Here is a 24,770-nt window from a genome sequence, read left to right as displayed (position 1 = left end):
CTTTTGACTGGGAAAATTACGCATCTGATCGATACTTTTTAATGTGATCTCAATGCATGTGCAGTAAAAACTTCAAATTAGAGGGAAAGGAATTTCAGACAAAATGTAAAACACACTTGTAGGAGAAAAACGTCTTCCAAGTGCCATGCAAAAAGGTGCAATTAAACATTAGAATCATTCTGCCAACATGGTAAAATATTCAGGTACCAAGGAATAGCAGAACTCATTTGAAAATTAACTGAAGAGTTGCTACCCTATATAATGATAAATGTTTTCAAATGTCAGGGCTCAAAAATGAGATTCTAATAGAATTGAACCAAACTCACGTAGTCTTCAAAAAAAGGTACAACTAAATTTTGAATTTAAAAAAATCTGTTTTCACATGGACATTTATTATTATCTCCAAGCATCTACTACTAATCAAAACATTAGCATACACGAAATGCACTTTAAATACATGTATCTTCTTTTCTTAGTAGCAAGCAATAGTAGAATGCACTCTATGCTTTCAATCAACAACTGTAAAGTGCTGTTAGGGCTTACAAGCAGCACAGAAGCCTTACCTGCCTATGTCTGTACAGCAGCAAACAGGCAACAATGTGGGTAGACATCACAGCACAGGACTTGTTAGCAGCTAGAGGTAAACAAGACAAAGTGACTGTGGGACTTCAATAGAATGAGAAGTTCAGAACACCTTTACAAGTGAAAAATTAGCCACTACTTTAAAAAAAAAACAAACAGCAATACTGGCTTAGAACTGTACCTTCTGAATAAAATACAAGGAGTGCTTTAATAATAACAGATTATGAGCTGTAGAATTTCAAAAATGCCTTGACTCTATCTCAGCTCTTACTGCTTCAGCTCCTTCTAGAAATACATTAACCCTACAGAAGTACCATAATGAAATTCTGAGTGTTCTAGGCGTGTAAAATATTAATGTAATCAAACTAGAGTAATTTAAACTAGGAAGCCTGAGTAAGGCTCAAGCACTTAATAAGCTAAAAGTACTGTTTTGTATACATCTCTTAAGACCACAGATCACAGACATACTAACCGAAACACATGCCACATAGCCTATAAGCTTGGCAACACCGGTCCATGCAGACAGAGAGCATGTAGCACAAATTACACCTGCAAGATACTGTCATAGCTTTTTCTGTGGTGTGATAAGAAATCAATGTATCAACAAATTAATTCAAACACTTCAAAGTACATCAAGTTCAGTACACTGGTGCAATAAATACACAAGTTACCAGCATAAACAGATAGAGAGCTTGTACTTGACCAGAAAGCCAATTTATCAGAAACTGCAGAGGGAAGGAGGAAGGCAAAGGAGTGAAGGCTGTCAAGAAAGCATTTGAAATCAGAAATTGATCGTCTGAATGCCAGGAATTTGCATTATCAAACAGCAAGTTAGTTCATGCAATAAGCAAAACAAAATAGGTAGCTTATGGTGATACTGAAGCACTTACTGAATAAAATATGTTCAGCCAAGTTGGCTATCAGCTCCCTTCTGTAGGGCTCACTGGTTATATCCCTGGAGTTAGGCAGTGAAGCCTCAGTACCTTCATCCACAGTATCATTAGGTCTGAATGCAAAACAAAAATTTGCATTATGACATCGATTTTTTTAAGATACGTTAACTGAATTACAGTGCAAAAATACATTATGTGTTTTGGTAATGGCACAAACATGTTATGCCTAACAAGCTCCACAAAATGCTGAGTATTCACCAGCTTTTCCCACTGAGCAACAATCCAAGATAAAAGACCATCTAAAGAGAAAGAGCTATGTAGAACACTTGGCTTTTCCTATGCTATTCATATTGCCATTACATCACTGCACTCCACAGCAATTTTTAATGAATCAGGAACAGAAGTAGATTAAGCTTAAAGGGCAGTTTTCACCTCAGCCACTCTATAAACCAGAAATGCCTTTTGTATGGACCTACAACCTTCTCAAGATAAATAAAATGTTTTCTCCACTAGGTCCACGTGGGTTTGTATGACCCAAGCAAAGGCCTCCACAAAAATGTACATTTTTATAACAAATGCAAGTCTATTCCTGCAAGAAAAGTTTTGCATTTCTGAATGAGTCATCTCCTTGAGCAAGGGATATTCATTCTCAAGACCTCATTAGGAAGAGTTATTTGGTTTGGATACAAATCAAAATCCATCTGAAATATTTGTAGCTTTTAATAACATACTCTTCCTTTTTCACTGTGTCATTTTTTCCTTCAAATTATTCCTTACAGTTTAAAATTAAACCATCAGAGGTCACAACAGTTTAAAAAAGAAAAAAAGCCTCCTGGAACTTATTTAGGAAAATAAAAAATCACAAGAATGTAACTCTTAAAACAGAACGCACGGTAATAAACATCTAAGATTTTTGTTTGCCTACACACAATTAGATTATCCTTAGGAAGTTCAAGCACCATTTGAAACATATTGGAGAATTCTAAAAAGACAAAGGAAGGGAAAAAACTAACAAAGAAACTAAAAACAAGCCCAACATGCCCTTTCTCTCCCCAAAATCCAAAAGACTGTCTACCTCGATGGAAGTATAGCTGGTAACAAAGCTTGTTCAAGAGAAAGAGGAGCAGGCACAGGTTTTTGACTTTGGCTGTTCACATATTCCTGTTAAGAAAAGGATTATTATTTTTGTACTTTTATTCCACCTAACTTCTGTATTTAACTGATAACATTATTAATATGAAAAAGGCAATCATTCAAAACTGCAACTATGATTAAAAACAGCTCATGCTAAAAGTGCAGTAATAAGGTTACAAAAGTGACAAGTTTGCATGAGTTTGCTCACTTTTATAATGAAATGGAAAACTTCCTAGAGCAAGGAATCCTCACTTGGTGAAAAGCAGTGTAACAAAAACAATGCATAATCACTGTCAGCATCTTGCTGACAAGTCCTTTGAGACTAGCTTCTCCATGATTAAATTAATGAGAACTGCCTTCATTAGCATGAATGAGAGCAAAGTCCAATACCCATTTAGAACCAACACACAGATTGTAATTATTGCTTCACACTATTTCCTTTAAACACTGGGATAGGAAACATTTCCATAGGTAAACATGACTACAGAAGCTCTAGCTGTAAGATATCATAAAATTAAAGTACTCAGGAAGAAGACATTGTATTACAAACTTGAAATTCTTGAATTACAAATTTCTCAGTCTCTCCTTACAGTTTAGCATTTACATTACTGTGCTTTTGGGACATTCTGTTCTTCCAGTTCCTACGAAGACTGATGTGGGAAACTGCAGAGCCACTTGGCCTGCTGGTCAGGAAAAGTTCTCCCAGGAAGGCTACTTAAAAGACTTTCACAGCCAGCTCTTCCTCTTCTGTTTCTAATCCTGTACTCACAGAGCTGCACAAAAGCTCAAAATTAACCCTAAAAGCTCATTTTCTTAGAAAACCTGCAGTGATATAAGTACGTTAATTCAAAAATGATGCAGTTATGCTTCTGCAACTCTTGGTTAAGGCATACTGATCAAATTTAAGTCATGCTTACTTTATTTTTGTTGTACAAGAACGAGTACACATACAAATGAGAGCTGGCAGAGTTTGTTAGGAAGGTACAGAGAGATCAGCATTTCACTAGATTAACAGGGCAGATAACCTTCTTTTCCTTATACTGATCCAGAAGCAATTGTTAGCTCTCTACCAAGAATAGCCTGGAAGTGACCCAAGCCGCCTTCCTCATAAGTGAATTAATATCTTTCTCTACTACAGTAATTATAATGCAGTGCAGACAGTCACAACAATTTCATGCTGTGGTAATTGAACCCTCTGAAGCTCTCCAACCTCCTGCTTTTCTGAGAGAAGTAGGGCAGAAAGAGGAATGCCTAATTAATTTGAATAATGTTCTCGTAGGTTGTTGTTACAGCACGTTAATCTTATTAAAGTCACTCTAAAAGTAAGCTATAGCTTACTTGTAGCAGAACACAGACTACTGAAACGTATATAGATTAGGAAGTGTCATACTAGCAGATTCTGCAAAGAAATCCATAAGAATTTAAAAGTGAAGGCAGTTAGCATTGCATAATGAAAGAGCAAAAACATCAAATCTTCAAAATATCAAACTTACTTTTAAAGAAAATGGTTGTGCAAAATCTACTCTGACACAGCCATAATTCTTCCGCAGCATCCTGAAGACTCCTCTCGCTATACCCCAAAGACTTTCATTCTTCTTAGGCTTGCCCTGGAAAACGTGAATGGTTGTTTTATTATTATTTTTTTTCAATTTACAATTATAAGGCTGTGTTTAAAATTAAAACAGATTCAATAGACACAAGGGTAAAACTTCTGATATGCTTTCTAACTTCAAGGAAGTCTAGAGAACTAATGTTTTTCTGTATGAAAAGTAATACAATTAAATGGTTATACCTCATGAATTGGCACCTACAAGTATATAACCTATTCTTCAGCAATCTCTATCAGAGAGGTTTTGTGATTCACAGCTTTACACTCTTCATCACAAACAGCAAATGCATGTGACAGAGAACTACTAGCACATAATTTAACTGTGTAACAGACTCCCCCGCACATCAACAGAAAATCCCCAGACAAAACAGGCTATTCAATTGCCCTTACCAGCTGCTCACTGTTATAGTGACCTTCAATTATGCGATCATAGGAGATTCCCACAGGTATAATTAGGACATCAGGAGTAGCATTTGAGAAGAGAGCATCCACTACCACAGACAAAAGACCCGCTCTAGGACCTGATGTCTTTCCACTTCGAGACCGTGTGCCTTCCAAGAATATTTCTAAAAACTGCTGCTGTCTCAGCAATTCTTCTATGTGCTGAATACGAAGAGATTGAAGAAGAAAAATACATATCTTCATACACTGCTAAGTTCACGTTTGAAACACATTGTTCCTCATCAGCAATCATTTTCTCTTAAAAACCCTTGTAAGACGACAAGTGTGACTTGGCACGAATACTTAGAAGAATAAGCAATAACGAATGCCTGACACAAATCCAGACCAAACAGTTATTTAATTTGCATGAATATACAAGCAGTATAAAGCCATTTGTTCAAGAATATCTCTAACATCAGTTGATTCATTTGAATTGCATATGTCTCTTCTTCAGGTTTCTCAGAAAATCTCATCCTCCAAGATGTAAATAGAGCTATTCTACTCAATTGCACAAAGCAGCATATCAACACATCATAAACAGAGACTTTCATTAAGTAAAGAAAACTGATGTAGATATGTCCTGGTACAAAAGAAATCAGGGAAACAAGGCTTAAATCTAGTATTTATCCAGAAATCTTAATTCCATTTCTTTAACAAAGGCTGCACAAGGTGAAAACCATATCCTCAAAGGTACTGGACATTCAGTTCTCTTTTACCTCACGCATTCAAGCCTTGATGCAAAAATGTATTCTGCTTATGTAAAATGAACCCTAAACAAATTCAAAGTACTAAAAATCTTCTCCCAGCTGATGGAAGTCACTCTCCCATCAACCACCCAACTCAAGTACTATCCATGGACACACAGACAAGAAATACATACCACATACAGCAAAGCTCTGTAAAGGAAGTCCTTCTGACCATCAGGACTCTGATCCAACTTTCGACGAATGAAAAATCCTCCTAGCTTGCGGATCAGTGTGCTACAAAATCAAGAACAATTACACTCATGGGTTTCAGTCCATAGGAAGCTAATAGCCACTCAATGCCAAATTCCTAGCACACAGCAGAAACTGAAGTTACCATCAATACATTAATCTTCTCGTAAATTATGGGACCACAGAGATATTTCAAATGAAATAGGCTTCTCTACACTGACTCACTTCATTTCACTACATTAACAGACCATTTATCCACTGTAGTGAACCTGAGCATTGTAAGTCAGGCAGTTAGTGACCCAAAGAACAGCCTATGTGAGTAGGCCTTCATGCCCCTGTTGTACTGTGCATATGCCCTGGCTGCAGGATAACCTCAGCCAGCTAATTTTAATAGAGGAGCACGCAGGCAACTCCCACTCCCTACCAGCAATTACACCATCTGCGTGGACTTGTGTTTATCCAAATGTGCACCAAGAAGTTCTCATGAGAACATTCTTTCATACTGGGATAATAAGGGACCAGCAACTACTGATGCATAACATCCAAGGCACCTCCTTTCTTTCCTTGTTATGTTCCACAAAATCCAGGAGCAGTTCAGAGATCAGTATCCCCAAACTCTTGCTCCCTGGCAAAAACTGCATAAAAGACCTTCTGATTCCCTTCAGCAACACAATTTAAACACAGAACAAACTGGAGTAGTTTCCCACAAAACATTATGCACTCGGTACTGTCATTGCCCAATAGCTGGTTCATTAAACTTCATAAGAAGTTTCACACATTACTCACATATTAGTCTTTCCTTAGTCACTTACCCACTTAGAGACTCCTACAATGAAATTACTATTCCTTACTCCACTTAGGTTATGGCAGACTTTCTCAAAAGGATTTTGTGATGGTCTCTCTTTGAGAATGCAATAGGAAGCAAAAAGTTCAGCTGAAGTGCCCAATAATCCTCAGATTCCCTTACGTGTAGTTGGAAGATACACTGCTCAACTGGTCACCTGACAATCCCCTCACTTTCGTCTTTTCCAGATAGTAAGAACTTCCATGCAACTTATTAACTTTACCTGAAGATGGGGATGTTGAGATTATTCCCTGCAGCAATATAGGGTGCTTTGATGTTATGGCAGAAAAGTATGAATGTAAGGAGCAGGTAATCAATGTGAGATTTATGAACAGGCAAGAAGATAAGAGGCAAATTCATCTATGGAAGGGAGAGAAGAAAAACAAGACAACAGTTGATTAGAAATGTAGAATATTACTCCTTTTTAAACATCCATCGTTGAGATTGCTAGCATTCTATTATCAGAAGAGATGGTATTTTTCAGTTGTCAGCATTCAGTTTACTTCTGGTTTTCATTCAGCTGTCGTACTGCCAACATTTTTGTGAATTGTATTTCTACGGACCACAGTTTTCAGTTGTGTGCTTATGAGAAACAATGACTGATAATCTTCAAACTCACAGCATTGATACAGCAATTAGGAAGTTTAAAGGGGCCAGTGTCCAAGTGTTGCTATTTCTTTGCGTAAGACATCAACAAAAAGAATCTAAAGCGGGGTTCTTAAAAACTGTAATCAAAAGATATAAAAAAAAAAATATTGGCAACAGTTTTTTCTCTCTTCCATTTATCTAATGTATCTTTGTAGAAACAAATCCTGCAAAGAAAGAGTCAATTCATTTGAGTGTAAACAAAACAGCAGATTTAGGTGGTACTTTTAATCAACTTCAGAAAGAATTTAAAGACCAGCAACAATTTGATAGCACAGAATGCACTTGATTTCTTAATTGTTTTCTACTCCATAAAGGCAAGAGTAATTCGGAAAATCCTAAACATACCCACTAATTTAGTACTGTTTGTCCAGGCATAGAAAAAGAAATAATCCTGGGTGCAGGTTATGAGATAATCAATCAGTTTTATAGTTAAAATTTGATCCTGAAGCAAAGACAAAACCAGAGCTAATACAGTACTTAAGGTTACACAATTCTGTCACACAGACTTAGCAGAACCCTTCTGAGAACAGAAAGTGCTATAAATGTAAACAGCAACAGAAATGAAACTTCATCAAAAATCTGCCTAAATACTTTCCCATCCCCCTTACCTCTGTTGCTGCTTTGACCATTTCTATTTGACCTCTGTGAATCTGAATATTCCAGAAAAAGCTGTTAAATAACTTCAGTAACACCCACCCAGTCAACCTGAAGAAAAGAACAAACATAATTCAAAGACTTTCACTCATTGCTACCTTTATTTTTACATTGCTTCCATGTGACTAAAGATAAAGCCATGCAATTTCATTACTTCACATTCAAACAAACTCACTGTGAAATCAAGTTGCTTAACAAGTCTTTGCCTATCAACTAAAGCTGTGATTAGTTACTACATTTGTGTCATAATCACAAAAGGCTGAAAAAGTTGCAGCAACCACAGAGGCTGTTCAAATTGCAGAGACTGCTTAACATATGGGGCAAGTTAAGAGGTCCTACAATTAATGGCAATAACTAAGCTGGCGGATAAACACATCAGGCGACAGCATTTTGTGGTAAAACAATATTCAATTTTACTAGTAAAAGTAGACATCACAGCAGAATATTATATGTAAGATAAGACTAAAATGCTGATAACTACAAGCAATAATATTCAATGGGTTACCAGAAAAACGTTGTGTAAAGCACTAGAACCAAGCCCAGCTTCAGGAAAAAAAAAGTTTGTATTAAATTATGTAAATAGGTTTATCCCTTGAAAAAATGGAGGGCTTTTGCTGCATCTGAAAATGAAGAATATCTATCCTTTCTCTAGTTAACATCAGAAAAGGTGTTTTTATGAATAATGTCTTATTATTTATGATAATTATTCATTATTTATGAATAACACATTATAAGATCTGCTGGTACTACAGAGAGAGAGGCTCTCTCTTGTTCTTCTACCCAGCGACAATACTGACGAACCATTCTCATTACCTGATTAAAGCTGGTGACACATTTGCTACCATTTCTTGGAGAATTTTCCTAGCTTTTTTTTTCACCTTGTTGATAGCTTTAGGATCCACCTGAGCAAAGCTACCTGGAACACTTGGCTCAGAAGCTTCATCTACGATGGCCTTCTGTACCCTAACATTAAAGAAGTAAAATTTATGAGACAGTTGTGCAACAGAAGAGTTCAAGACAGACAACTACTGGAAATGAGCTACTTCAGCAATAATTTGCAATCATAAAAGAAGAACCACACCAAAGACTTAGGTACTCCAAATTCTCTACTAATTACCTCTAATTCAATACCACTATGCTCCAATCAGAAAGGTGGATGACAGATATATGCGATGAAATTTGACCATAAAACATACTATGTCCACACTTCATAGGTACCCATACCAACTGATCACTGAGTTTTAGAATCGGTTAATAACGTTATAAGTGCAAAAGAACACCTGAAATCTCCTCTTTGTTGGTACTTTGCTTTCCCTGGCAGTTTCACTGACTTCATCACAGATTTATGTAGTTGCAGTTTTCTACATCTACAATATCTTCCTCTTCAAATTCTCAGCTTCATGTAAAAAAATATTACAGGGTCTGCTTTCCCCATTTAGAACACATACATGAGCAATTACATGGGCTAGAACACAATAACTGTGGCACAAGGTAGTCTGCTTTGTTTTCAAAGCCAACATTATCATCTTCAGATGGGTCTTAAACATTAAAAATTCAGGAGTTCAGAATGTTAATGCAGATGGTGTGTAGCCTCCAATAAAACTAGACATGAGGAGCAGGCATGAGGCTCAGTTTCCCTGTATCCACAAGAAAATGGATACCTTAATAGCTGATCAAAGGCTCAACACAGCATTTGAAATGCAGTATGAGACAGAAAACAAGCTCCACAAAGTAAAGATGCAGTATGAGACAGAAAACAAGCTCCACAAAGTAAAGAGCAGGTATTTCATCACTATAGTCTTTTTCCAGTTTTGCCTCACACTGCCATCATAAACTATGGGACTCTGAAATGCCACTTTCCCACTCTTTCTGAAGGATTGGTAATTTTTGATAGCAGCAGTATAGCTGCAAGTAATAGTGATTTACTTGAATTAGATAAACAAAAGTCTGAAGCATTTCCACATAGCAGTTTATTTTTCTGTGTACTGAGTCTGCTGTCTGCCCACAATGCATTGTTTATTTTGAGACTAAGAATTATAAATCTCCTCTCCTATTATTCAAACAGAAATTGCAAGCTACAGTTCTGAAGTGCTGCGCTGAAGAGATTGTATCTTCTGATATTTTAAATAGACTAGTTTTCAAAGCCTGCAGTTTCCACATTATCATATGATTTAAGTCATACAAAAAGCAGTTTATTTTGCATCAACTTACCTACTGCTATTCAGCACATTTTCTGTCAGGTTCTTGGCAAACATTCCCTTGTGAGCATCCCTCTCTAGCACAAAAAGAACATAACAAAGCCGTCTTGCAAGCCATCCTCTGTACCTACAAAACATGAAGCATGTTTGAGTGTCACCTTCATAAAAAAGGAACCTTAAAAATGCCTAAAAAAGTACCATTTAAGAAGCAAAAGCAGTAAAGTTCTTTGAAGATCTACTTAAAAACTTCTGTATTCTCTGTACTTTAGATCTTGGCCAGCTGAGCATTTAGTATTGTGCAATACTCTTTCATTACCTTGCACATGTGGAAATATTTGAAGCTTACTTGCACTTCACTGCTGAAAGATCTCCACGAACACAGAACATAAAATTGTGAGAAGCTGTTAATTCGAGAAAGAAAGAAGCAGGTTGCTGAGGTCAGGTACAAAGTCTGGGGCCCAATTGACAAAGCCTGGGCTTTTCTATCATCTGTCTGTACCAAGTGACATAGAAAGCACTACTGAGGAGACATCAGAACGGCGACAAGGGAAGAGATGCAGGGCACTGCATAAAGCATAAGAAACTACTGAAGCATTCAAAGCCTATCTTTTTTTTCCACTTGTTTTTACAAAAACTGTTCTTAGGGCTGGCAGTGCAATGTAATGTGCTGCTCTGTGGTGGTCCCAGTCACAGATGGAAATACTGCAGGTAGCACTGCACTGCTATGGCACCTGCCTGCAGTCACCCCAGCTGCTAATGCTGGCAGTTAAACCTCCCTACCACCTCTCAGTGTGTTTATACATATTGCAAACAGCTATAAAAGATTAGAAGAAACCTGTATATTGCAAAACACCCAGCAGTCTGAGCATGCATGCCAATCCTACTGTAATTAGGACGAGTGCATGTGCACGAGCAATCGACACTGCCTCATAACAGTTATACAAATATTCAGACTGCCTCAAAGGACCAAGAATTTTGCTAACCATGTTGTCAGGGAAGTAGATTGCTGACACTGTTCTAATTGCTCTTCCATTTTCCCATCTGAGTTTGACAGCTTTATCGATTCTTCTAAAAAGTGAAGTGAAAGAGATATACTTCTTTCTGACAAAAGTTTTGGTAATTAAGAACAAATTGCAACAGCATGCAACTATTGGAGGGATTTGTCAAGACATAAAAGCTCCTATACTCACTTTAAAGCTTAGACACAATGTAAAATAATTAGAAAACCAGTTTTCTAATCATAATCTGTAATGACAAGAGAAACAACTCACAGCAAATCCCATCAATATATATTATTTTGAACAGAACCTGTTTCCAAATTACAGAATACATTCCCATGTCAGAAAAAGGATGTTGGCGATGTTTCAGTAAGCTGCCTAAGACCAAGAAACCGTTACTGTCTAACCCCAGTGGACCTCACAACTTCATTAAAATAATCAATTTTCAGACTAATGACATTCTGAGCTAGAGGCATTATATTTCAGAATAATACATTAACTCATATTTTCTTGCTCTTACGTTTCTAACTTAAGAAATTCTCAAAATCACTCCAGGGTGAGACTTCAGAAACTAATTTTAAAAATGTTAAACCCTATTTGAGTTACTTTTCTGTGTTCTAAACTACAAACAACTCTTAAAAAAATAATTAATTCAGATTCGAAGAAAGAACAGTCTCAAACATTAGCTTCCTGCCTCTCGAGCACAGCACAATACTGCCTTTCTTCCACTCAGACACTTGGGCTCATTTCTTTCAGGCTACTGGCCTCTCTTTGTTTGCTCTGACTCTACAACAAACACTGCAGAATCTGCTTATGCTAATGATTACTGTAAAAACTGCAGCAAGCATTATTAACTTTCCAAAGAACAACATTAAAATTTTTGTGTAGTTTCAGCAACTTCATCCCAGAACAGAAGACTATTTCACATAGTAGAAACATACAAAACCTTGCTTACACCATCCTTCAGAAGCAACACACTACCACAGCCTAGCAAAACATTTTCAGATTTAACTATCATTAGTTATAATAGTCCAAGTCTAAATTGTGAGCCAGACTTGCTCATTATATTAAAATGCTGCCTGAAGTCATTCTTCAGTGTGGGAACCAAAAAAAAGCTCCTCCCAGCATTATGCTACAGATGCTGCGCTGAGGGATAAAAAGTTTTGTACATCCCTTGTGTTTTGTGAAATAGGTATGACCTTTACACTCTTTGCCTATTACCCCAAAGGACTTTGTTCAAATGCACACAGCCAGATTTTACAAGTATAGATCTTTCCTGAAGCCAGCAACAGATCCTGTATTTCAGGACAACGTATATTCACTCAGTCTGGACTAACCCCCAAGACTTCCTTGCCATAAGATCAGAACACACTGAATCGTGAGCACACAAAAGTAAAAGACAGACTTGTTACATTACCTGGTGTGTGTTTCATTGATATATATGACATTACGTAGACCCAAAGAAGGAATACTAGCATTGAAGAAGTTATCCTGAAAAAACAAGGAAATGAAGATTGCATGACTCTTTCCCTTTGTAAAAATAGTTGTGTTTTCACATTCCTAATAATAATACTGCAATGTTTTTCACCTCTATTACAAACAAAAGTCAAAGCAGAGAAGTACTGAACTTGCTTGCAAAATATACACAAACTGTTTTGAAATGGAAATAAAAATCCATAAAGCCACCATTCCCAGTTCCAGTACTTTCAATGTAGTTCCTAGGTTTTACTGCATATAGAAAAAAAGGAATGTGCTTTGGTTGCTTTCCTCAAGCCATAATTTTTTTTACTAGTTTCTGATGTAATACAAATCAGGGCTTGTTGTAATACAGAACTCTTGTTTGAGCCAGAAATTCATTAAGTCCCAGCAGTAGAGCCATGAGCCTTTTGACAGGCACCCTGTGACATCCAGCTGGACAGCATATCAGGCATCACATAACAGCTGCCCAAGGGTGAGGATATCCATGCTTACATGGCAAATCACCTTCACACACCTGCTCTGCCTGAACAACAAACTTAATCCACATAAGGACTCCACAGGCCAGACTATCAGCTGTGCTAGGATGAGTTTGGGAACAGTTCCACTTTGGATAAACAAATATTCCCTGGCAGGCAGACATGAGCTTTCACCTTCCAAGTAAGAATCTTGTCCAAAAGATTAGTTTCTTTCTGTCCAAATGATGTTTAATTATAAAACTGGTACACTGCCAAGCGGAAATAGATAAAACCACTGCAAATGTGCATTTCAAGAAAGGCAAAAACAGGACAACAAAGAAGAAAGATGGTCAACAGTAACAGAATAGCAATGGATCAGCCCCACTACCAATTTTGCAGCAGAAGTCAGGTAAGTCTTTTTTGTTTGTATTTTGTTCAGAAAACACCATTTGCCACAAACTGAAATGTATGAGTGCTCTATGCCACCTGCAAATCAGCTGCACAATATGATGGGAGCAAATGCTCTTTGGTTCCATCTTAAAACACTCCTGCATATGGCAAATAATCTATAAATCATAACTTCAGGCACTTAAAAGGAAACTTTAAATTGATATCACTTTCTTATAACACGCACTTGTAATGCTGAGAGGCTCTAAAAATTAGATGAAACATTCAGGCAAAAAAGGATCAATGACTTGTTCTTAGTCTCCCAAAAAATAATCAATAAATCCAGAGGAGTAACAGAGTATGCAAGTCCACTCCAGTGCTCTGCCCATTAGGTTCCAAACTCACTCTGTGAAATTCATCCTCCAGGTGCAATGTCACACTTCAACTTTTCCTCACTTAGCTCTGCCCTGATCCCATGTCAGGCAGAAGATGTTCTGTGAGACAAAGCAAGCTCACACCATCCTCCCTGCAGCACCAGGGAAAAGCTCAGCTGCTACACCACCTCCTATCCTTCCCCACTGAACCCCATCCCACACCTCTTAACTTCGACTGCTTGTAGCACTGATCAGTATCACTCTTCAGTGAGACAGTTTCATTTAGGTAAGGCAGAAAACTAAGGACAGCCAGAACAAATAAATAAATAAAGCAGTTTTCTACCAGGTTAGTAAAATTAATCAGCCACAAAACAGCAGGAAGAATGCACAAGGGAAAAGTTAGCCCTGCCATTTAAAGGACCAGCAAGGTGTTAGTCAGGACCACTAAGCAATTCCCTTTCTGAAGGGAATTGACTAAATATAGTGAGAGTAAATGAAATGTGGAGTCTAATGAGAGTTTGTTGCTGTCTGCATCAAGAATGGTAGCTTCTTCTTTTAGTAGAGGGCAACAAAGGTCTCAATCAGATCATGCCCCTTTCCTAAGTGAGATCTCAGGACAGGTAATTTCTTATTAAGTAGACAAAATACAGAACAAGATTTCTCTTCTTAAAGTGGAACTCCCAAGTCAAGAGGAAGAGCCTAATTACTAAATATATAAAGGCCTAAGCTAAGGATTACTACCATTTTTTACAAGTCAAAACACTTAAGTGTCTGTTCGAAGCAGCCCCAAGTCTAATTGCTTGTCTTGCTGACCATCTCACCCACACCCTTCACAGCAAATTTGGACTTCTATCTCACATTTGTTTATCACTGAAGCAGTTTTCTATTTGGCACAGTAATACAGCGAAATAAGAATTTTTCCTTGGTTAAGGGAAAAGGCAAATTTTCATTTCAGCCCAGCCAATTACGAAGCTCAGTGCAGGTGCAGGAGAGTGCAATTTAAAGCCTGCAGTGTACACATAGTCAAATTAGGTGATGAATTGATGAGCTGGTTGCAAACTACATCAGGCCCCTTATCATTTTACATCTTCTACTTAACAAAGCCTCCCCAGCATTGTTCAGTGAAGTTCACACTTTAAAACAGCTGCTGCAATGCCCCTACTGCCACCAACGTCAGGCTGCTCCCAGCAGACATATTCCCACTATTCTAATCAGCTTTTGTTGCGAGGATGGGCAGGCAAGACAAAAAGTACTTGGGTGCAGAAAACCAAGCTGTTTTCTCAAGCACAGGATTGATTTCTTCAGTTTTGAAGAGCAGTATACTGCTTATTTTCAAAACGGTATCTAGTGTCTCAATAGAAAACTAAATGTACTAAAATTAAACCTTAGCACTTTCATAGGCACCAAATGTCAATTACTAATCCAGACACATTTTTTCCATACAATTTCATAGTGCTAATTCTGAAGAGCTGCAGAGTTTGGGGCAAGAAGTAACTACTTAAAAGAAGAGACAAAGCATCACAACAGATCTGTGACAACCATTAATCCCACAACAAAGAAAAAATAACCACAAGCAAAGTAGAAAAACCATATTCCTTTACAACCCAAGAACATTCTGACCTTAATTCTGAAGGTAAGAAACTACATTACACTTTAACTATGCATTATTGTCAAACATAATCCAGCTCATAATCTTCTTACCCGGCTCTGGGGAGTGCATACGTAGCAACAACGTCCCACAAATGGCCTTTTTCTGCTCAGAGTCTCCTTCCATTTTAAAGTGGCAGATCGGAAGAGAGTAGGCCTAGAGTTACACTCTCCCTACAGAACAAAAAGAGACTATGTAAATATCCAGCAATGTATAAACAAACACTGGGTATTTGAAAACTTTTCATTAGAGGAGCTGCCAGACACATGCACACAAAACTTCTCCAAAAATTTATCTGTAACTAATACTTATTCTTCCTAAGATTTTTCCTAAAAAGTATATCCTATCATCTTCAAATGATGTAATTTTTAAAAATAAAAGCAAAACCACTGTGTTGTGCTTAGGTATCTTAAGCACTGCAGCTTATTTAAGCAAATTTGTTTATTTAAGCATTTTGTGCGTCAGCAATAATTCTTGTAAGAAACAGCAAGAAAACTGACAGCTGAGAAAAGGGGGAGAAGTCAACAGTAAATTATACACTTAATAACGTAAAGGTGCTTGTAATATGAGCAATCTATTTCAAGCTTTTAGTGGACAACACCCCATAGAATTGCAATTTGAATACGCACCAAACACAAACCCTGCTGACTCTGTAAGCTCTTCTCCAGCAGTTTCATTGAAAGCAACGTGGAAAAGGTACCACTGTGCCATTGTTAGGAGTAAATTACAGAACCGTAAATTCAAAAGTTACATTTACAGAACACATTCTGTTTGTTAGGACATAATGAAAATATACTTCACTAGAAGTTTGACAAAGCCTGCTCCCATTAAAACTACTGAATGATTGCTTGCATGAGCATCAGGATCGCTGGACTCAGATTTTCTAAATAAAATATTGTTAAGTTTTTAACAAAAAGGGAAGCCACAAAACAAACCAAAATAGTACATTCTAGTGGAAGGCAAGCATGGTAGAACCAGTACCATAACCCAGCATGTGGGTCAGAAACACAAATACAGATCATCATCTATCCAGCTAGAAAGCCAACACACTGAGAGACAACCAGAAAGTCAAAAGTAACACTGAAGATGACTGAGAACAAAAACAGGCATATGTGACATTTGGAAAGCAGTATGAATGTGAAATTATTCCAAGGTTAACTCTTCTATCTGAAATTAATAAGCACCAAAATCATAAAGTTCCAATCAGTCCCTCCTTCTCTATCACCCTCAGTAATGCTAATTCCCTGTCTCCATCATTGTAACAAAAATGTCTTCCTTCTGATGCTTCCAAGCCTGTCCAAACTTTCTTGCTACCTTCTGACAACACCTCCATCCTACTGTTTTTGCTTGTTTGAGTTCATCCCTCTCTCACATACCTCTCAGTTACTGCCACTTATCATAGAATGGCCAGGTTGGAAGGGACTCCCCCGAGGATCATCAAGTTCCATCCCCCCTCTGCTGCACGCAGGGACACCAACTTCCAGATCTGGCACTGGACCAGGCTGCCCAGGGCCCTATTCAGCCTGGGTTTGAACACCTCCAGTGATTGATGGGGCATCCACAGCTCTCTGGGCAGCCTGTTCCAGCACCTCATCACTGTCTCTGTAAAGAACTTTCCCCTGACATCCAACCTTCCCCCCTTGATCTTGAAGCACTTGCTGTTCCACATCCAGCTAGATACAAAATCCAGCCAATGAGACATTTGCCCTTTCCCTCAACTCTGATCATATCTTCAACCCTTCTTCCTTACCAAGTTCAAACTCCTCCTCTCCAGACCAGAGCCTATTCCTCCTGACTTATGTTTCTACACTAATGAGCAGCACGCTCATCTCCATGTGGCTTTTTGCTTCAGCTGGCCATCTCTGCTCACTCCCTTTTTTTTTTGCAGTCTACTGCAAATCCAAGGCACACTCTGAGGACACAGACTTTTAATAGGTTCCTTATTTATATCCACCAAGTTTTCTCTGCTTGCTGCACTGCATGATTAGCTCCAACTGTAACAGTTACATCACCTTGCATCTTTAATCTCTCAGTCTTTTTCCCCTCACACATTTCAAACAAGTACACCCAGCTCTCTGTATGACTTTCTGTTTGACTTCAGTCCCCTACAAAATGTAATTCTGCATGTCTGCTACTATATAGAAGAATGAATAATATCACAACAGGACACTGTAAGACCACAAATTGGGCTTGATATGAAGATCTCCTCTCCCAAGCAGTCATTAGTTGTTGGAGCAGCTTTGGACTGTTGGTTCTTCCTTATGCCTCAAAGTTCAATTCAAACCAAAACCTGTATAATGCACGAGAGGTGATATCTTCAAAATGAAAAAAAAAAAAACAACAACCTGCCTTCAACTTGAATAATAATAATAAAAAAAAGGTAAGATGACGAGCTATATTCAGTATTTTTACTTACCCATTCTTCATTGGAATGCTTACATCTACTGACACTGCACTCTGCTGAGGTGGACAAATAAGAAACATCTATTGTTCCAAGCGACAAAGCAGTTTCATCCATGACACACGAGTTAACGGAAGATCAAATGCTACAGAATAACAGATAAATATTTATATAAATACACATATACACAAATATAAACATTTACATAAATACATATACACGCAAGCAATTTCAGTGACGGGTATTTAACAATAAATTAGCTAACTGCTATTCCAGCACTTTTCAGTAGAAGTTAGATGCTGAAGAAGTTTATTTAAAGTCCACCTGATTGAAGCACACCAACCAGCTACCAGCTGATTTTCCTCCTTCTGCTGTTATTCCCAATGCTGATCAATGCAGTCCCTTCATGCTTTCCCACTGTTCTTGACTGTGTGACTTAAACCAGCTGCAAGGTTACACATTTCACTCACACTTTCAAAAGTTTACCATTCTCTTACACTACGTAACCTCGTCCTTTCATCACCTGCTTCCAGAAGACAACTATTACCTACACCGAATTTCATTTATGTTCTCTCCTAATCCCATCTCACAGTATATTTTATGTGCCTGGTCTAGCTGCAGTCAAACCAGTTTGCAAACTCCTCAGTCGAAGGAGTGCTCCACACATAAGCACAGCCCCACTTTCTGCACGCTGGTGCCGTAAGTGACATTACACACCCGCCGGATTGAAAGCACTTTACGAGTCTAAACTAACACAACTATTTTGAAATGAACGTTTTATCTTTCCTATAGTAAGCAAGGCAAACAATTCTCCCTCTCCAAACAAACCAACCTAAAAAAAAAAAAAAAAGAAAAAGCAGGCCAAAACAGAACAACTCAGCACACCGTACTGCTGATCTGCAAGTCACGAACCAGCGCAATGTGTAGACAAGAAGTGTCATTGAGAAAGGAATCCCAACATTTCCAACCAGAAGAAGTATCAGCAGCAGCTGTGCCCGCCCTGCAGCCATCCTTGTATCACAGCCAAACTACACACCACCCCGGAGCGAGGTGTTCCGCAGGACCAAGGCCCAAGAACTCAGCACAGCACTCTGCGTCCCCGAGCTCCCTCCCAACAGGCACAAACCTCTCCCCCCACCTCCCCGTCCCGCACACAGCTCTCCATACAGCCGCAGCCCCGCACGTGTGCGCGTCGTTACAACCTACGTGCGCAGGGAGTCCTCTTCCTCTCCGCGGCTTAGTTCTATTCGCCTCTTTCTTCACATCGCTGCTCAGGCAAACCAACACCTGAGCTACGCGATAAATATAAAAAAAAAAAAGGGCTCACGAATATCTGAGCAGCGACAACGAAACACGTCCCCAAATTACGCTCAAGGTGACCTTGGCTGCACCTGCACGGCCAGCAAGCGAACCAAAGCAAATACACGATTATAGAAGCCGGTCCGAGTCCGAGCGGCGGCAGCTCCATACGTACCTCCGACAAAATCCGCCCTTCCCAGAGCCCGTTCCGCTCACGCCGCCACTCGGCTGCAGCCCGCCATCCCCGAGACCGGCTATCAGTAACACGGGGCGCTGAGCGCCGCACAGCCTGCGGGCAGCGGGACAAGGGGCCGGCCCAGAGCAGCGCCGAGCTCTCGCACCGCCACTCGGCTTCCCCCGGCCCTCCAGCCGCAACTCTCCGTCCTCCCGCACCGCGCCGGCTGGTCCTCCTCAGCGCAGAGCGCGCTCACGCTCCCGGCGCCACGCTCCGCGCCGGCTACCGCCACCGGCCCGCCCCCTCCTGCCCGCCCCCGCCCTGCCCTGCAGCGCCCCGCCGCCGGGGGCAGCACCGCGGAGCTCTCTGGCTGCAACCGCTGCCCCCTTGCCGGCGCCGGGCCTGACGCGACTTCCTGAGCGCCCGCCGCCATGCTGCGCTCTGTGCCGTGCTCAGCCGCTCTCGGCAGCCGCGAGCCTTGCGTCTCGAATCGGAGCTGCTGGAAATAAAACCTTTAACAAACAAACAGACCGAAAATCGTGTTCGTAGGGATGTGCAGCAGCTCGGAGCTGTTGAAGTTGGAACCATTGCGGGAAATTCGGGATAGGTATCGATCCGCCTCCCCGGCCTTGCGGCACTGCCAGTTTGCCTTTCACTGAATACCAAAGTAAATGTTGATTGAGATTGCTGCATGCAAGCAAACATGGGATCATCGCATAATTTGGCTTTGGCGTTGCTGGGCTATTTAAAGGCAGTGTCGCTGGGGTGTAGGTTCGAGCTGTGTGCCTGTAGGAAGGCTGCTGTCTGCACTGTTACTTGATACAGGTATAAAGTAACACATCATATACCCCATTTATTTTATTTTTTAAATTAAGCCAGGGAGGGATTCTCTTTGAGCAGACCTCATGGCATACGTCCAGTATTTAGAAGGGGAACCAACTTTTTACCGGAGTAAACAGTGATACGACAAAGGAGAATGGTTTTAAGCTCAAGGGCAGAAGGTTTAGATTAGATGTAAGGGGGATGTTCTTTACAGAGAAAGTGGTGAGGTGCTGGAACAGGCTGCCAGGAAAGGCTATGGATGCTCCATCCCAGGAGCAGCAAGTGAGCAGAGAGGGCCAGCTGAAGCAAAAAGCCACATGGAGATGAGCGTGCTGCTCATTAGTGTAGAAACATAAGTCAGGAGGAATTGGCTCTGGTCTGGAGAGGAGGAGTTTGAACTTGGTAAGGAAGAAGGGTTGAAGATATGATCAGAGTTGAGGGAAAGGGCAAATGTCTCATTGGCTGGATTTTGTATCTAGCTGGATGTGGAACAGCAAGTGCTTCAAGATCAAGGGGGGAAGGTTGGATGTCAGGGGGAAGTTCTTTACAGAGAGAGTGGTGAGGTGCTGGAACAGGCTGCCCAGAGAGCTGTGGATGCCCCATCACTGGAGGTGTTCAAACCCAGGTTGAATAGGGCCCTGGGCAGCCTGGTCCAGTGCCAGATCTGGAAGTTGGTGGCCCTGCCTGTGGCAGGGGGGGTTGGAGTGTGATGATCAGTGGGGTCCCTGCAACCCAAGCCATTCTATGATTCTAGATGCCATTTTGACCTTACTACAAACAAGAACTACCCATGCTTGTCACACTGAAAGTGCATGAGACTTGACAGAAACCCAAACTACATGTGTTAATGAACTTCCCCATTTTCCTGTTTCTCCCGTATCCAGGAGAATATTTAGTATTCTTTTCAAAACAAAAGAGCTGATGCTTTCCTAAGTGCATTCTGCAGCTTACGGCCCAGAAGAGATTTAGGACTTCTTTAGCAAGCAAAGGTGCTCTGTTTGTTATAAGGCAGACTTTGGAGTTTACAACTGCTTTTCACATCATGCTTTAATAATGTGATCTATTGAAACACACAGCTCTTGTGAGAAGACTGTATTTCTGCATAACATACAGAGCAGTGCTTGTGAACAGCATACAGAAAAGCACCATTTCCTAAGATCTTGTATTTGTATAGAGAAAGGACAGTCCCTAATTGTATTTCTTACAGCACATTCACATTCTGGAGTTTTCTCCCAGTTTTCTCATCATCTAGGCCAAGAATTCCAGATCTGATTAGTATCTGTGTCAGTTCTCATGAAGGAGAGCCAGTTCAAACAGTGCCAGACACCCACTTCCAAGCTTTGGTCTTCCAAAGGTCGCGTTTTGTGGCCACTTGTGAATTGCCAACTTCTCACTGACCAGCCTCATAACCAAGCATTTGACTTTGCACCAACATTTTATGAGCTGCTTTAGTGGAAGTCAATGAGGAAGAAATCAGAGTCTGCTTTCTGTTGTGTCTGTGGAAGCTAAATGAATTTGTAACTGCTTTGCAGCCCATACTGGGTCCTGGGGGGAGTTTGTACTAGGTGGGAAAAGCACACATTGAAAGAAAGAACGCTGAACAGTATTGAAAGGGCAATTCAGTGCTATGCTGCCTGTTTTTGTATCTGTTTTTGCAAAAGGAGCTCATCAGAGTGGCAGCCAACATCCTGATGTAACCTGCAGCCCTCACTCTGATTGTAGCATCTTGGATGAGACCACGTGGCCATGGGGAAACCCGGAGCTGTGCCTGAACAGGCAAAGCTGATCTAAAAATCACATTGGAGGAAATGATTCAGCAAATGGATTGCAAGAAAATCGAGTGAGACAGAGATGGCGAGAAATACTGAGTTGAAGAAAATGCATTAAATGTAAAGGTTAAAATTCTAATTAGCATCATTTAATCATGTTATTGCTTCACTGCATTTGTATTTTTACTTGGGACTCTACTAATAGGTACTTTCCATTGTAAAGGACTGTTAGTATCACTTACACACAATTTTACCTTCTCTAGGTATAGAATTGCTTTAACTTTCTCCCTTTCTGCACAGTTTCCACTTGTCAAAATATGAGATCAAACAGTGCATTTAGTTTCAGCGTGCTGTGTTGTAACTCAGAGTAAGCTCCCAGCTATGGAGAGTGAAGTGCTGGTCTACATCACATCCCTCCAAACAGATGGAGTGAATACAGATCTTTTAACTTGTTGTTCCATTGCACACTTTTTTTTATGTTGCAAAATTGGTTATTTGTTTGATGTAAGTAAAACAATACTGGTTTTATCATCATTTTATACTAGTTTGGAGAACATATGCTAGTGTTTATGAGAAAGCTGCTTAGGCAGTTCTCTAGGCTGATTTGAAAGGAGTAGTAAATAGATGCAGTGTTTTACTCACACATAGTGATTGTAATTAAAAAAAAAAGGTTGTTTCTGGTATGATTTTAAAGCAGTGCTTTTGTTTTTCTAACTTTAGCAAATTCTTGGCTTTTAGTAATATAAATCCAGAGATAGTTTTGTCACTCATCTGAAAAGGATAAAGAATTAGTTCAATGGCAATTGCAGTTCAGCAAGATCCTTTTGCAGGATACACTTGTATAAATCCTCAGGCTTAGTGGTAAAATCTCATTCAGTATTCTGTGCTTGGTACTGATGTTGTGTTGCCATGGAATCAGGGAAATGAGGAAAAGATTGGAATGCCCTGAGGGAACAATCTTTGAGGGCTGTATGTGTGCCAGAAAACTTAAATACTACTAGGTCTCGCTTCCAGAAAACAGGGACCCTACTTGGCTTCCATTGAAGTCGATGTGGGCTTGCCACTGATCTCAGTGGGAGCGGGAGCATGCCTGAGTTTTGCAGTGCATCTTTTTAAACTTCTTGCACTGAGGTGTTTCTCTGCCAGTGAGGCCAGCGAGGGAATTTGCATTTGATGGCAAACCAGCAGACCCCTGGCACTCTGTGAATAAGCTACATACCACCCCGTGCATGGCAGCCTGCAAATGAGAACGAGCCGAAAGGATTCATGTTTTGTCAATTAATGATCAGTTTTTCCTATGTTCACATTCCTCATGAAGCATCCAACGGAGCGCAGCAAAGCACCTGTTTGCTGGAAGATGCTGTAGGGAGGAGGGGGTGTAGGGCAGAGGGAACTGCTTTGTACGTGGTGGCTACCCCTGCTCCGTGCTCCCAGCTCGCTTTCAGCAATTCCCATGATGTCACTCCTAGAGCGGAGACATCTTTACAAAAGAGTACACTGCATCCTCTTTAAAAGGAAACTTTCAGCCCAAGGGAACGCTACAAAAATTAGGAAACCAAAAACTGCATGAGGAGGGAGAACAGATACAGACAAAGATCCTTTATTTGCAGTGACCGAGCTTGACCTCACGGGACTGTGAACAATAATGAATTTGCAATTTGGCAGTCACAGGACTCAGTGTCAGCAGCATTTTCTTTGGTATAAAATATACCGAGAGCATTTGAGACTGCCAAATGGCCATGAAACAGATTGATAAGAGTGTATGTAGAAGTGGCTTGGCTATACTTTATATCTCCTTTCAGGACAAATGATTTCTTCTCATCTATTTCGTCTCCCTTATCTTGAGAACCAGTACAAAATTCATTAAGAGTACAGTGGCTGTCTCCTGTGTAATACAGCACATTGTGTTTCTGTAATTTCTTCTCATTCAAATATCATATTTGCTACTTGAAAAGATAAAGGCGTTTCAGCCCAAGGTGCTCCCTGCTTTTCCCTTGATTTTGTAACTCGTGTCATTACAAAAATGGTTTTTGTTCTAACAGAAAGCATTGTTGGATTAAAACCAGTATAACTAAGTTTTCAACTTACAGACAACATAGCACCATTCATTTATCAAGCAATAACACACATACTTGTATTACATACAGTTCAGAAAATCTTAAGTATCCAAATGAATTTGCCAGCATTTTTAATTTAGGGATGCTAAGTGGCAGAATTTGGAGTAAGATTCCCCTCCTTCCCCCCAGACCTTAAGCAGCTTTCTAGCAAAACAGTACAAACTTTCCTGTACCTATGATAAATAAGGGGTGCATTTTTAAAAAAGTAGTTCAGTTCTCTGTTTCTGTTTGTTGAGAATATTTGCAAAGTTGGTTGTATTTAAGAGTTGACTTTACCTGAAAAACAACAAAAATGAAACACTAGTTTGTTATAAATTGGCCTAAATACTATGGGATTAATTAAAAAAATATATGCATTTCTAAGTCATTAAGTATGTGTGAAAGACATTGGCTATAAAAAGGATAAATAGTGTTTTGTGTTTGCAGGTATTTCAAGCTCCACTAACAGCTTTATATCAAGCCCACAGGACTTTTATTTGTTGCCTGATCTCCACAGAAGTCCAGGAGAAGGTCAGATGCCTCTCATTTCACAGAATGATAGAATATCCTAAGGTGGAAGGTACCCATAAGGATTATAGAATCCAGCTCCATTCAGTGCCTTTCCAAGGACGCAGTTCTGCTTTTTATCCCTCCAAAGAAACAACAAAGAAATGGAAATAAATCGGAGAGTTGAGAGGAGCATGGACCATTTTGGGGGGGAAAAGAAGACATAGCATAAATAAATCACAAAATTGTGATCTTATCAAACTCACTGTGACTCATCCTTGAGGGCTGGCAAATTGCTATAAGAATAACACAACCACTAATTATCATGAAATGTCAGACTAGCTTTTCATCAGTATCTCTTGAGGAGGTGATTTTCACTGCTCAGGTTGGCTCTGTTCTGCAGCTGTCGACTTTAGAAACAC

The 24,770-nt window shown here is 39.8% G+C and overlaps 1 protein-coding gene and 1 long non-coding RNA gene across 6 annotated transcripts in view; one reads left to right on the top strand and one right to left on the bottom strand.

Moving 5' to 3' along the window:
- Positions 1 to 19,798, bottom strand: part of GPAM (glycerol-3-phosphate acyltransferase, mitochondrial) — a 29,897-nt gene extending 10,099 nt beyond the window's left edge. The window contains exons 1-14 of one of the 4 annotated variants that reach the window (XM_052676891.1): positions 19,686 to 19,798; positions 17,696 to 17,825; positions 15,333 to 15,452; positions 12,354 to 12,427; positions 9,952 to 10,065; positions 8,554 to 8,703; positions 7,695 to 7,791; positions 6,662 to 6,798; positions 5,540 to 5,639; positions 4,609 to 4,821; positions 4,103 to 4,216; positions 2,551 to 2,636; positions 1,473 to 1,588; positions 564 to 634 (exon numbers count right to left, since the gene is read on the bottom strand). In XM_052676891.1, coding sequence (XP_052532851.1) covers positions 564 to 634; positions 1,473 to 1,588; positions 2,551 to 2,636; positions 4,103 to 4,216; positions 4,609 to 4,821; positions 5,540 to 5,639; positions 6,662 to 6,798; positions 7,695 to 7,791; positions 8,554 to 8,703; positions 9,952 to 10,065; positions 12,354 to 12,427; positions 15,333 to 15,452; positions 17,696 to 17,797 — 1,494 coding nt within the window. In that variant the 5' untranslated portion in view covers positions 17,798 to 17,825; positions 19,686 to 19,798. Of the gene's footprint in view, positions 1 to 563; positions 635 to 1,472; positions 1,589 to 2,550; positions 2,637 to 4,102; positions 4,217 to 4,608; positions 4,822 to 5,539; positions 5,640 to 6,661; positions 6,799 to 7,694; positions 7,792 to 8,553; positions 8,704 to 9,951; positions 10,066 to 12,353; positions 12,428 to 15,332; positions 15,453 to 17,695; positions 17,826 to 18,886; positions 18,974 to 19,154; positions 19,439 to 19,685 lie in introns of those variants that run through there. The other 3 variants (XM_052676892.1, XM_052676889.1, XM_052676890.1) reach the window with 3 other exon arrangements.
- Positions 19,799 to 19,855: 57 nt separating this feature from the next.
- Positions 19,856 to 24,603, top strand: LOC128077558 (uncharacterized). Of its 2 annotated transcripts, none has more exons than XR_008205056.1 (3): positions 19,856 to 19,979; positions 21,638 to 21,865; positions 24,289 to 24,603. It is a non-coding gene; the product is annotated as an uncharacterized LOC128077558 (long non-coding RNA). The 2 variants fall into 2 exon arrangements; XR_008205055.1 differs by having other exon boundaries at positions 21,638 to 21,871.
- Positions 24,604 to 24,770: the final 167 nt, after the last annotated feature.

Source organism: Tympanuchus pallidicinctus, unplaced genomic scaffold, assembly GCF_026119805.1.
Source record: "Tympanuchus pallidicinctus isolate F22 unplaced genomic scaffold, pur_lepc_1.0 scaffold16, whole genome shotgun sequence".
Taxonomy (NCBI): domain Eukaryota; kingdom Metazoa; phylum Chordata; class Aves; order Galliformes; family Phasianidae; genus Tympanuchus; species Tympanuchus pallidicinctus.
Note: the sequence above shows the minus strand (reverse complement) of the source record. Positions and strands in the feature narration are given on the sequence as shown.